Source organism: Dipodomys ordii, unplaced genomic scaffold (genome assembly GCF_000151885.1).
Source record: "Dipodomys ordii isolate 6190 unplaced genomic scaffold, Dord_2.0 Scaffold78, whole genome shotgun sequence".
In the NCBI taxonomy this organism is placed as follows: domain Eukaryota; kingdom Metazoa; phylum Chordata; class Mammalia; order Rodentia; family Heteromyidae; genus Dipodomys; species Dipodomys ordii.
Genome location: NW_012267294.1, coordinates 5,793,915 through 5,808,495, shown reverse-complemented (window position 1 = coordinate 5,808,495; position 14,581 = coordinate 5,793,915). Strand labels below are relative to the sequence as shown.

The 14,581-nt window shown below is 37.6% G+C and overlaps 1 protein-coding gene across 1 annotated transcript in view; it reads right to left on the bottom strand.

Annotated features, from left to right (window-relative positions):
• Nucleotides 1-14,581, bottom strand: part of Sycp1 (synaptonemal complex protein 1) — a 98,933-nt gene that overhangs the window by 70,943 nt on the left and 13,409 nt on the right. Inside the window, exons 8-13 of the mRNA XM_013024630.1 lie at nt 11,297-11,355; nt 10,614-10,683; nt 9,810-9,883; nt 2,860-2,968; nt 857-951; nt 321-505 (exon numbers count right to left, since the gene is read on the bottom strand). Coding sequence (XP_012880084.1) covers nt 321-505; nt 857-951; nt 2,860-2,968; nt 9,810-9,883; nt 10,614-10,683; nt 11,297-11,355 — 592 coding nt within the window. The remainder of the gene's footprint in view (nt 1-320; nt 506-856; nt 952-2,859; nt 2,969-9,809; nt 9,884-10,613; nt 10,684-11,296; nt 11,356-14,581) is intronic.

The following is a 14,581-nucleotide window of genomic DNA, read 5'->3' as shown; positions in this document are numbered from 1 at the left end:
GCACCACATAAGCAAAAAAGAAAAAAGCCGGAAGTGGCGCTGTGACTCAAGTGGTAGAGTGCTAGCCTTGAGCTGAAGAGCTGAGGGACAGCGCCCAGGCCCAGAGTTCAGGCCCCAAGACCGGACCCAAAAAAAAAAAAGAAAGAAAGAAAATGCCTACATTTATATCTTTTCATGCTTATGCAATACAGATTTATAAAGGTGACACTTGCTATACAACTTGCTAAAACTACAGTTGTTGTGGAATTGCACAATAGTTGGCAATAAACAAAAATGCTATTGAATATTACAAATATTGTTATTAAATTCAGCTTTTGCACCTTTGCTGTTCTGTTCTCAGTAATTCCTCCAATTTGCAGATTGTGGTTTTAAATTCAGAAACCGAAAATGAATGAGCAGCTTTAGCTTTATTAAATTCTTCCATCTGAGCTTCTTTTTCTTCAGTAAGCTGATGTACTGTTTTTGTTGCTGTCTGTAAATCTTCTTCTGAAGCCTTTTGAGAACTCTAAATGAAATATAGTACAAAACAAATGATCCAAAAAACAAAAAGAGCTAACTTTATCTACTTTTATATTTTTGCTTCCCCCACTACCCTCTACTTCCAATTACAAATCCTTCCGCTGAGACTTAATAGCCCATTCAATCCATACAGCTCTCTCAATTTCTAAATCTCATATAAAATTTCCTAGTCTGAATCACTCTGTTGGCACTTAGTCATGTGAATTAATTAAATTTTTTATGTGTTTTATACAACACATAGCTAATAAATAAACATTTAGTATATTCTTGTACATAATATTGGTATTTGCTGACAGTGTTCGCCTTACAACACAGTGTTACGGTTTTAAAATCATACCATACTTCTTTGCAAAGATATTTTAATATCTTCCAGTTCTGATGTTAAATAATGCTTCTTTTCATTTGATTCCTTTAATTTTTCATCCAGTAATCCTAAAACAGAAATTGACAAACAGGTAATACTTAACAGAAAACAAATACCTGTGGGGGGGATAGTTGAGGAGATGGGAGGGAAGGGATGGTAGGGGAAAAACAGAGGAGGAGGCAACAATGCTTGATAAGAAATGTTCTCATTACTTTGCTCATGTAACTGTAATCCCTCTGTATTTTCACAATAAAAAAATGGTAGATATTGTACCATTTGAGCCATGCCTTTAGCCCAAAATAATTATTTTTAAACCTTTTAAATAATTTTATAATTAAAATACATACCCAAAAGACATACACACCTTTTCTTTACTTTTGCTCATATATCACTATCCCTCATATTTTTGCTTCATATCACTGTCTGGTTGTAGCATTCATACATCATGTGCTGCTTCATTTCTTATAAGAGTATGTTTTGGAGCCCAGCACTGGTAATCAGTAATCCTACCTCCTCAGGAGCCTGAGATCTGAGAATCGTGGTTCAAAACCATCTCAGACAAAAAGTCTGTAAGATCCTTATTTCCAATTAACCAGTAAAAAGCTGGTAGTGGAACTGTGGATCAAGTGGTTTACTATCAGCCTTGAATGAAAAAGCCAAGAGACAACACTCAAGTCCTGAGTCCAAGCCCCAGGACCCCAAAAAAGAACATGGCAAAATACATAAAGAGATGTTCCATCCGAGGAAAAATTCATATTCAACATCCTCTGCCATCATGAAAAGGAAAGCCAAAAAAATCATGAGATGACTCTTGACACCTATCCAAATAGCTAAACATGTTGCCACCAGTCTTAAGAAGATGCAAACAGGTGACACACATAGCTGTTGAGAATATAAAATGTCACAGCCACATGAAAAGCTCTTAAGCAAACATGCAATTAACGTAAGACTCCAAAACTATACCTTTAGGTATTCATCAAAGAAAAATAAAGCCAGAAAAAATTTACATAGCTTCATTAATACCAGAAAAACACTTTAAGACAAATAGTATTATTAAAACAAAATCATTCCATAATGATAAACAAAAAACTTCAACAACAATATATAACATTTTAAAATCCATATGCACCCAGTAATGTGTGGAATGTATCAGTGAACAAGAAAGAATTGGAATGAAACTATCAAAGAAATTATGAAAGTTTAGGTGATAGAATTGGCAGCTACCTAAGTTGATCATAACCCAATATGTATATGAACCAAAATATCACATTGCTCCTCACAAATACATAAAATTGTTAAGATATAGCTCAGTGGTAGAACACTTGCATAGCAGGTACAAGGTCCTGGGTTCAATCCCTAGCACTATAATCAATCAACCAATAATGCATTTTGTGCTATAAAAAACTTGAAAAACTAATTAATAAATGTCTTTTTGGAGCATATTATGTAAACTCTGAAGGTTTAAAGTATGGGAAAGGAAAAAAGTGATTCTATCATGCCTTCCCCTAGCTGATCCAACCCAGGGTGAGGATTATTAACACTATAAAGTATAAAAACTTTTGATTTAGAACATAACAAGAAAAATATTGCTGGGTGTCAGTGGCTCACGTCTGTAATCCTAGCTACTCAGGAGGCTGAGATCTGAGGATTGTAGTTCAAAGTCAGCCCGGGCATGAAAGTCTGTGAGACTCTTATCTCCAATAAACCACTAAAAAACCTAAGTGGTGCTGTGGCTCAAGCTGTGCACTCGCCTTGAGCTGAAGAGTGCCAGGACAGCACCCAAGCCCAGAGTTTAAGCTCCACGACCAACAAAAAAAAAGAAAGAAAAATACATGCACTGATTAGCTAGTAGTTTGTACTATGTTTGATTTTCATGATTATATTTAAAAATTTAGTAAATACTAAAACTATATTGATAGTTTAAAAAGGAACAATACATAAGACACATTGTTATATTTCTTATTATAAATTCTTACTTATCTGTTCCTCTAACTGATTAATTTTATCTCTGGATTCTTGCAGCAGAAATGTTAAGTCTTTGATTTTCTTTTCTTTTTCAGTAATTTGGATCAATAGTAGTGATACCTGAAATGAAATAAATGTAAACATCACAGAGATAAAAATATGACACTTTCAGCTCTTCCTATCATGTTACTCTTTTAAATATTTTATATGATTTTTCAGATGTCATACAATCCAAGCTGTATAATAAGCATTTACCAAGTGAATAAACAAAAAACTGGTATGATATATATAGTATTACATTATGCATTTCAACATATATCTGAGATTATATAACATAATCTACTGGCTCACTTACCAATAAATTTTATTGAGAAATTATAATAATGAATTAATGTACAGATGATATGATTCACCTTCACAAAATTCACAGCCTGGTTTGGAAGACAAGTAGCTACACTTAAACATTAATAGTGAAAAGAAAAAAAATAAATATTAATAGTGATAGAACAAAAATGATTTAGGTATTAGGAAATGAACACCTAAATCAATCTTGGGGGAATTAACAAAAAAATTAATTCTCAAAAGTTTAAGTTGTAGGCAGGCTGCCAGTGGCTCACACCTGTAATCCTAGCTTCTCAGGAGGCTGAGAATTGAGGATCCTGGGTCAAAGACAACTCGGGCAGGAAAGTCCGTGAGACTCTTATCTCCAATAAACAACCAGAAGTGGCACTGTGGCTCAAGTGGTAGAATGCTTGCCTAGAGCTGAAGAGCTGAGGGACAGCGCCCAGGCCCAAAACCAACAAAAAAGAAAAAAAAAAGTTTAAGTTCTAAAGATGGAAAGCAGTTAAAAGGAATGGAAAAAAATTCAATTACAAAAGAATCTATAAGGGCTGGGAAGCTGGCTCAGTGGTAGAATTCTTGCTTTGCAAGCATGATGCCCTGGGTTCAATTCCCCAGCACCACATAAGGAGAAAAAGCTTTAAGTGGAACTGTGGTTCAAGTGGTAGAGTGCTAGTCCCGAGCTGAAGAGCTGAGGAACAGCACCCAGGCCCAGAGTTCAGCCCCCACAACCAAAAAAAAAAAAAGGAAAAAGAAAAAAGAAAGAATCTATATAGTAACATAATAATAACACACAAGATAACTCACCCCCAAAGAACTACAGTATATTGGAAGAATTAGATACTACACAAGACAGGTATGAAACAGACATAAGTATAAGGAAGATGAAGTCTATAAAAAACTGTGAAATTCCCCTAGGTTCATTCAAGACTTCAGACTCCTAATATAGTTAAAAATTGAACACTACTCCTGTCTTTGCAAGAGACCCAGGAATATCAACTAAAAGTGCATTGGTCTAGAAATATACTGAGTGGTAGAACAAGCACTTGCCTAGTATATGCAAGATGTTAAGTTCAATCACCAGTACCAAATCAAAAAAAAAGAGATAATCTCTAAACATGGATATTCCAGACATGAGGAGGCATAGGGACAAAGAATAGAATGAAAAAGTTATCATAGATATTAGTGGGACTTAGCTACCTTGCTAACTCTGCTTCACAATGTCAGGAGCCAAGTTTATATTCCCAGGCAAGAATTTGACAAGCCCAGAACATATTCTAACAAATAATGATACTAAAGAGCCTGAGCAAGAAAGAAGGAAAAAAAGAAAGAAAGAAACTGTAAGTTCTATACAAAAACCTAGTAAGAGTTTTCAGACTCTTTTTTTTTATTTGTTTTTATCTGGTTGGGTTGTTTTTTGTTTTGTTCTGTTTCTGTGTTAGTCCTGGGGCTTGTACTTAGAGCCTGGGTGCCATCCCTGAGATGCTTTTTGCATTAGGCTAGCACTCTGACATGCTCTTAATCTGAAATTGATATCCTTGCAAATATAAAAAATACAGACGTATGATTTTAAGTCTTCCACTGTGTGAAACAGAAATTAGCAACTTGATATGTTGGCTTCTTTTCATTAACATCATGGATAGCATATTTCATGCCTGTAATCCTAACTAGTCAGGTGGCTAAGGTCTGAGGATTGCACTTTGAAGCCAGACTGGGCAGAAAAGTCCATGAGACTGCTATCTCCAATGAATCACCAAAAAGTTAGGAGAAAAGCTGTGGCTCAAGGAGTACAGCAGTAGTCAGAGAAAAAAGGTCAGCACACACACACACACACACACACACACACACACACACACACACACAAAGTGACCATGATAATGTATTCTATTAGGACTTTCAGTCGGAAGAAAATTTCTCATAAAATAATATATTTTAACAGCAGTGTAAACTGATAATACTAAAGAAGATTCACTGAGTAAAATGCCAAAAAGGCTAACATTCTATAAGTGCATATGAGTCAATAAAAATTAAAATGCAGGGCTGGGAAGGTGGCTCAGTGGTAGAGCACTTGCCTTGCATGCATGAGGCTCTGGGTTTGATTCCTCAGCACCACATAAGCAAAAAGAAAAAAGCCAGGGCGGGCGGGGGGGGGGGGGGGGGGGGGGAGGCTGGGAAGGGATGGGAAGGGTAAACAAAGGAGGAGGCTACAATGCTTGATAAGAAATGTACTCACTATCTTGCCCATGTAATTGTAACCCCTCTGTACAGTATTTTCACAATAAAAAAAAAAAGAAAAAAGAAAAAAGCCGGAAGTGTCACTGTGGCTCAAGTGGTAGAGCACTAGCCTTGAGCTGAAGAGCTGAGGGATAGCACCCAGGCCCAGAGTTCAGGCCCCACAACCAGACCCCCCAAAAAAATTAAATTGCTCATTTTAAAAGACTTACTATTTGAGTATGTATATTAAAATTATCACATAGAAATTTGTTGTACAGTCAGAAATTCAAAGAGTTTGCAAAAACAATAGCATTATATAACTAAGAACAGTGAGCACAATTTGAATGTACCCATTATAAAGAATGATAAAAGTTAAGGTGTCATGGTATAAGACCGGAAACCTTGAAAATAGTACAAAAAATGATGAAGAAAACACCAGAATTTACCTGCACAGGCAGAAACTTCCTGAACAGAATTCCAAGGGCTCAGAAAATAGGAGGAAAACTGGATTGCATCAAGCTTCTGTATAGTGTAGGACAGTTACTAAATTAAAAAGAAAAGTCTAAAGAATGAAAGAAGATTTTGCCAGCTATAGGTCTAACAAAGGTCTAATAACCAGAATATACAAGGGGCTCAAAAGAATTAAACCACCAAAGACTTAGTACCTTAATTAATAAAAAGATAAAGGAGCTAAATACGTTTCTCAGAAAAAGTACAAATGGCCAATACATACATGAATAAATACTCAACACATAAATGAAACACAAATCAAATTAACAGTGGGATTCCATTTCCAGTCAGAATGGCCACTTAAAGAATACGGCACTCAGCCGGGCGCCGGTGGTGGCTCATGCCTGTAATCCTAGCTACTCAGGAGGCTGAGATCTGAGGATCGCGGTTCAAAGCCAGCCCGGGCAGGAAAGACCGTGAGACTCCTATCTCCAATAAACCACCAGAAAACCGGAAGTGGCGCTGTGGCTCAAGTGGTAGAGCGCTCGCCTTGAGCTGAAGAGCTGAGGGACAGCGCCCAGGCCCAGAGTTCAAGACCCATGACCGACCAAAAAAAAAGAAAAAAAAAAAAGAATACGGCACTGGTGGCTCACACCTAGCTACTCAAGAGGCTGAGATCTGAGGATCGCAGTTCAAAGCCAAATTGACAGGAAAGTCAGTGAGACTCTATCTCCAATAAGCCACCAAAACACCAGAAGTGGCGCTGTGGCCCAAGTGGTAGAGCTGAGGGACAGCGGCCAGGCCGAGAGTTCAAGCCCCACGACCAACAACAACAACAAAAAAGACAAATGCTGGCAAAGATGTAGAAGGAAAAAAAAAACACCTTAACATGCTGTTGGTAAGAATATAAATTAATTGGGCTGGAAAGGTGGCTCAGTGGTAGAGCACTTGCGAAAGACCGTGAGACTCCTATCTCCAATAAACCAAAGCAAAAAGAAAAAAGCTGGAAGTGGCGCTGTGGCTCAAGTGGTAGAGCGCTAGCCTTGAGCTGAAGAGCTGAGGGACAGCGCCAAGGCCCAGAATTCAGGCCCCACAACCGGACCCAAAAAAAAATTTTTAAAAAGAATATAAATTAATAGCCAGGCGCCGGTGGCTCACACCTGTGATCCTAGCTACCCAGGAGGCTGAGATCGGAGGATCACAGTTCAATGCCAGCCAGGCAGAAACGTCTGTGAAACTTATCTCCAATAAATCACCAGAAAAGAAAAGCAGTTTGGAGATACTTCAAAAAACTAAAATTCACTGCTGCACTATTCACAATAGCCAAGTTGTGGGAACAGCCCAGATTCCCTACAACATGAGTGGATCCAAAAAATGTGGTACCTACATATAATGGGATTTTTACACAGCCATTAGAAAGAATATTATGTCATGTGCAAGAAAATAGATAGACCTAGAACAAATCATGTTAGTTAGGTAAGCCAAGCTCAGACAGACAAACAATAATATATCTTTTCTCTCACATGTGGAAGCTAGATCTAAACTACACTGGGACACAAGAAATTACACAGGACTCTAGGCATTCACAGACAGTGTGAAGAGACCAAAGGAAGATACGGTTCGAGAGGAGCAGAAAGGTACAATGCATGTATGCATCTAATCATACAAAACAGTATTTATCAAGATGAACTCCAGGAAATAGAAATGAGGTTTTTTTCTTTTTTGCTGTTTTTGTTTGTTTATAGGTCTTCGGAAGTATAAGGGTAGACCGCACAGAAATGGAGGGACACAGGGTGAACAAATGCAGCAGTGGTACTCACTGGATATTAAGCTGAAAATGAACTATACAATTTGGTGGGTGAGGATGGAAGGGAAAAACAGAGAAGAGGGATGGGGTGCAATTGTCCGATAAAGAAATGTACTCTTGCCGGGCGCTGGTGGCTCACGCCTGTAATCCTAGCTACTCAGGAGGCTGAGATCTGAGGATCGCGGTTCAAAGCCAGCCCAGGCAGGAGAGACCGTGAGACTCCTATCTCCAATAAACCACCAGAAAACCGGAAGTGGCGCTGTGGCTCAAGTGGTAGAGCGCTCCCCTTGAGCTGAAGAGCTGAGGGACAGCGCCCAGGCCCAGAGTTCAAGCCCCACAACCGACCAAAAAAAAAAAGAAATGTACTCTTTACCTGACATATGTAACTGTAACCCCTCTGTACATCACCTTTATAACAACATTTTTGTCAGTCATGGAGCTTGAACTCTGGGCCTGGGCACTGTCCCTCAGCTCTTCAGCTCAAGGCTAGCACTCTACCACTTGCACCATAGCGCCACTTCCTGTTTTCTGGTGGCTTATTGGAGATAAGAATTTCACGCACTTTCCTGCTCAGGCTGGCTTTGAACTGAAATCCTCAGATCTCAGCCTCCTGAGTGCTAGGATTACAGGCATGAGCCACTGAGGCCTGGGTAACAATAAAAATTTTAGAAACTGAAATTAGAACTACTCTATGATCCAGCAATACCAGACTTGGGCATTTATCAAAAGACTTCAAGTGCCAAGCAATGGTGGCTCAGGCCTGTAATCCTAACTACTCAGGAGGCTGAGATCTGAGAATCATGATTGTGGGCAAACAAGTTCCAGGGACTCTCATCTCCAATTAGCCACCAGAAAACTAGAAGTGGTACTATGGATCAAAGTGGTAGAGCACTATCCTTATGTGAAAGAGCTCAGGGACAGTGCTCAAACCGAGTTCAAGCCCTATGGCTGACAAAAAAAAAAAAAAAAAGACTGCAATCCAGGCTACAATAAAGGCACCAGCAAACACATTCTTTGCTACACTATTCACTATAGCCTACACTATGAATAATGAATAGATCAGGAAAACATGTATCCAAAGAATAATACTATGTCACCTGCAATGAAATGATAGACCTGCAAAAAATTTTATTGACTTAAGTAAGGTTCTAGAATGTGTAAGTTAGATTGAAATACAAATATATATGAAACTACATACATGGCCATATTCATATACATTTAAACTATGGTATATGCAGGAATGGATTTTATTTCCATCCTCTTTGAACTGACAGTTTTAACAAAATGAATACCAGGAAGTTGAAACATGCCTTGATCATGGGGACTGGGTATTAAGGGGAGAGAAGGGGATGAATGAAAAGAAAACTGGTGGGCACATAACAGTCATAATATTCAATTGTTCAATAGGAAAATAGAACTAGGAAATAAAGAGATAGATGAGAGAAGGATGAGAATGATCAAGACACAGTACACACACAAACTGGTATGTTGAATTGAAACACCTTATACAACTATTTAAAGAAAATGATTATTTTGTTTAATTTGTCATGGATATGTTAATTAACCTAAATGATTACTACCCAATATGCACATGATCCAAAACATTATACTGTACCTTATAAATGCACACAAGTATTAGCTAATCAAAAAAATTTAGTTAATTTAAAAATAGTTGAGGGGATGGGGCTGGGAAGTTGGCTCAGCGGTAGAGCACTTGCCTTGCATGCATGAGGCCCTGGGTTCAATTCCTCAGCACCACATAAGCAAAAAGAAAAAAGCCAAAAGTGGCGCTGTGCCTCAAGTGGTAGAGTGCTAGCCTTGAGCTGAAGAGCTATGGGACAGCGCCCAGGCCCAGAGTTCAGGCCCCACGACCGGACCCCCCCCCAAAAAAAATAGTTGAGGGTTGGGAATGAGATTTAGCAGTAGAGTGCTTGCCTAACATGCATGAAGATGCATGAAGGCCTGGGTTCAATTCCTCAGTATCACATAAAGAGAAAAAGCTGGAAGTGGCACTGTGGCTCAAGTAGTAGAGTGCTTACTTCAGCAAAAAGCTCAGGAACAGTGCCCATGCCCCGAGTTAAAGCCTCAGGACTGGCAAAAGAAAGAGAGAGGAAGAGAGAGATAGAAGTTAATTGAAATTTTTATTAATACCTGGTTTTCTTTGTCATTTACTTCCTTCTTAAATTCTTCTTCAAGATGTTGCATTTTTTCATAATTTTCCTTTACTTTAAAAATAAAATATGCCATGGTCTTAACATAACTGTATAACTTTTCCATTACAAACAAAATTTAGAGATTATGCATAATTTATCTTGAAACTATATTAAATCTCAAAATTTTCTAATGAGCCAATCTGGTACTTTTGTCTTAAACATTTAGTAAAACAATGAATTTATATATACCCCACAATTCTTATAATAGCACACATATACAACTTAATATAACATACTAATTAACAAATTTTGATATAGTTTATGGTGTATAGTTTTAGCAAAAAAATAAAAACGAACAATACTTCTAAAAAATAAACACAAAACTATAATAAGACTTATTCCATGGGGAAAAAAAATCACCCATCAAAGCCATAACACAGGGCTGAAAATGTGGCTTAGTGGTAGAGTGCTTGCCTCGCATGGATGAAGCCCTGGGTTCAATTCCAGAGCACCACATAACCAGAAAAAGCCAAAAGTGGCACTATGGCTCAAGTGGTAGAGTACTAGCCTTGAGCAAAAAGAAGCTCAGGGACTGGCTAAACAAAAACAAAGCCATAACATACTTTTAATAATATTTTAACATTTATTTACTCCTGACAAATTCTACAACTCTGAGGAGCTACAAAAAAGACAATACAAAATATAAGTAGTTAAGGATATGAAGCATAAGATACAAAAGATAAATAAAAATCTAGGAAAATGTAAGTGGCAAAGTAATATAAAAATTAAGCAGAATTCCTACACTTCAAATGCATTTCCTTCCTGGAATTCTCTGCTTGCACACGAAGCTCCTCATAAGCTATTATCATTTTCTGGAATATAAAGTTTAACTTTTAAGACTCAGAGACTTTTTTAAATATCTTTCTTCAAACTTGAGAATATTAATACATTATAACATGTAATCTTCACATATAAATTATGAATAATTAAAACCTTGTAACTCTGAACAAACAGCTTGCTCATGTGTCTATAATCTCCAACTAACCACCAGAAAACCGGAGGTGGCACTGTAGCTCAAGTGGTAGAGCTCTTGATTGAACTGAAGAGCTGAGGGACAGCATCCAGCTCCAGAGTTCATGCTCCACAACCAACAACAACAACAACAAAAGCAAAGAATAACTATAAGAGAAAGCAAAATGGTGAATAACAGGATATCAGAGAACAAAGACAAGAAAGAACTCACTGCAGATTAATAATACTTTACATTTCTCAAGACCAAATATTTGGTAAGTTAAATTGTATCACTCCTGTGTAAATAAAAGGATGCTGTGACAAAACATTACTCAATACAGAAACTTCAGAATTCAATCATATACTAACAAGCAATCATCTTTATAGCAAGAAGAGTTATCCATATATTTGTAGCTATACTATACACTGCTTAGAAATTCTTTTCAAACTATTTAGATTTTTACTAACATTTACCTCAATGTTGCTATTTAGATCCATATAAGCTTGTCTGGTTTCTTCCCGTTCATATTCATCTGAAATTAATTTCAGAACTTCAAAATTAAAATTTAAAACATGGTACCAATGACAAAATATTCCAAATATCATAGAAAAGTTAAAATTCTATGTTAATAAAGGGCACTGAGATACCTAACTCAGTTCTGAGTGTTTAAAAATACCATTAGGGGCTGTGAAGGTGGCTCAGTGGTAGAGCGCTTGCCTTGTATGCATGAGGTCCTGGGTTCAATTCCTCAGCACCACATAAGCAAAAAGGAAAAAGCCGGAAGTGGCGCTGTGGCTCAAGTGGTAGAGCGCTAGCCTTGAGCTGAAGAGCTGAGGGACAGCGCCCAGGCCCAGAGTTCTTTTTTCAAAAGAAAAAATAAACATACTGAAAAAGTTCCTTATGTACAAAAGTAATGTTATATAGTTATCAATTACTGTCAAAATTAAAGATGTGGGGAAACGGATACAGAAAAAAACCCGGAAGGTTGAAAGTGCTAACACTGATCAAAACAGAATGGCAACACCTTTGTACAACTACTTAAAGACAATAAAAATACAACTGTGCCTCTGATCATATAATAATGATTGAAATGAAATATATGTAATTAAACTGATAGAACTGTAAGGAAATAAATTAATCCAGTAATGTAGCTGGATGCTTTACCATCTCTCCAATAGAAACTGACAGATCTTATAGGCATAAAATTAGGAAGGAAGGAAACAGTTGGCCACCACCAGGTCAACTGAACATCTATGACTATTTTAACAATAATGTTCACATGGAACATTCAAAAAGAGACAGCTGGGTGGGTGCCAGTGACTCACACCTGTAATCCTAGCTACTCAGAAAGCTGAGATATGAGGACCGCAGTTCAAAGCCAACCCAGGCAGTAAAGTTCCATGAGATTCTTATCTCCAATAAACCACCAGAAAACCAGAAGTGCCACCAGAAGTGGCACTGTGGCTCAAGTGGTAGAGCCACAGAAGTGCCACCAGAAGTGGCACTGTGGCTCAAGTGGTAGAGCGCTCACCTTGAGCTAAAGAGCTGAGGGACAGCACCCAGACCCAGAGTTCTAGCCCCACAATAACAACAAAAAGGCAGAGGCATATTGATATAAATGAACAGAGGCCATACAAATGTTTGTTCTCAGACCACAGTGGATTTAAACTAGAAAAACAGAAAGACAATAAAAGGGCTGGGAAGGTGGCTAAGTGGTAGAGCGCTTGCCTTGCATGCATGAGGTCCTGGGTTCAATTCCACCAGCACCACATAAGCAAAAAGAAAAAAGCCAGAAGTGGCGCTGTGGCTCAAGTGGTAGAGTGCTAGCCTTAAGCTGAAGAGCTAGGGACAGCACCCAGGCCCAGAGCTCAGGCCCCATGACTGGACCCAAAAAAAAGAAAAGAAAAGAAAAGAAAGACAATAAAAAATTCACAAAATACAATCACAAAATATAGACACTACCAAATAAGACACAGGTCAAGGAAGACATCTCAGGAAAAATTGAAAAAGTATTTTTAAAAATAAACTACATATTTTGAATTAAATGATGGTTTATCTTAGTGGTAGAGTGCTTGCCTAATATACAAGACCATGGATTTGAACCCACAAAAAAGTAAAATATAATACATTGAAAACATAGCTTATAAAAATTTATGAAACAGCAAAAGCATGCAAGGAAAAGAACAATACTGAATGTTATATTTTAAAAACAGAAAATCAATACAAAAAAAATCAGTGAAACCAAAAGCTAGTTCTTTCCAAAGATCAAAAAATAAGTAAGACTTTGGTCAGACTAAGAAAGAAAATATGTCACTAACAAAATGTACTGCAACCTGCTGAATGATACCAGATAGGAGGATGAGGAAAGTGAGGAATCAATCTGATTATAAATTTCATACATATATATGTGTGTGAAATACTTCTTTGAACAATTAGCCTAACACCTAAAAATAAATGACAGGAATATAAAACAAGTGCTATGAGGATGGGTACTATGGGAGGGAAAGGCCAGATTAAGAGGGTAAAGGTGGGTGAATATGGTCAAAATACTTCACATATACCTGTGAAAATGGACCAATGAAGTTTGCTGAAATTGGTCTGGGAAAAGGGTAGAGGCAATGAGGGAGAGTAAAGGAGGGAGAGTCTAAACAAGGTACATCATGTGTAGGTATACATGGACATGTCAAAAGAAATCTCCCCTGTACAACTAATTGGTGCTATAAAAATGTGGGACAAAAAGAGAATGGTATCATTGCAGATTCTTTGGATATTAAAAGGATAATAAAAAGCATTACAAACAACTCTATGCCCACAAATTTGATAATGTTGATGAGATCAAATAATTTCCAAAAACCAATGGCCAAAACCATAAAAATAGGCCTAAATCTGTTAAATAAATTTAAGCAACATTAATCTTTTTCAAACAATATACAATGCTTCTTCGATTCACTTCTGTTAGTCTGCCAATGTTTAAAGAAAAAACTATGCCACTTTTCAACCATCTTTCTTTCACAAGATGGAAGCAAAGAGAATATATCATAACTCGATCTATAACACCAACACTATCTTTTTTTGGGGGGGGGTCCAGTCTTGGGGCCTGAACTCTGGGCCTGGGCACTGTCCCATAGCGCTTCAGCTCAAGGCTAGCGCTCTACCACTTGAGCCACAGCACCACTTCCAGCTTTTTTCTTTTTCCTTATGTGGTGCTGAGGAATCAAACCCAGCTCTACCACTGACCCACCTTCCCAGCCCACCAACACTATCTTACACAAAGAAAATTAAATGCAAAAATGTTCAGCAAAGCATTAGCAAATCAAACTGAATAATTTATAAAAATAATTATGTATCATACCCAAGTGAGACTTACTCAAAGTATTTGTTAGTTCATCATTTAAAATTATTGCATTCTGCATGGAATTGAAACATGTTTATATAACTGCTTACTAAAATTTTTAAAAATTGTTGTATTCCATCACAAAATCACTACTCAAAAGAAGAGGCAGAGGATCTCAAGTTCAAGGCCAGCCAGTCAATTATTAGGAAGGATTGGAGGCATGACTCAAGTGATGAGTACTTGCTTAGCATATACAAGGCCTGGATTCAATCTCCAGTATCACAAAAATAAAATAAATAAGAAAGTAAATAAAAATAAAAAATCCAACAACTGGGGCTGGGAAGGTGGCTCAGTGGTAGAGCACTTGCCTTGCATGCCTGAGGCCCTGGGTTCGATTCCTCAGCACCACATAAGCAAAAAGAAA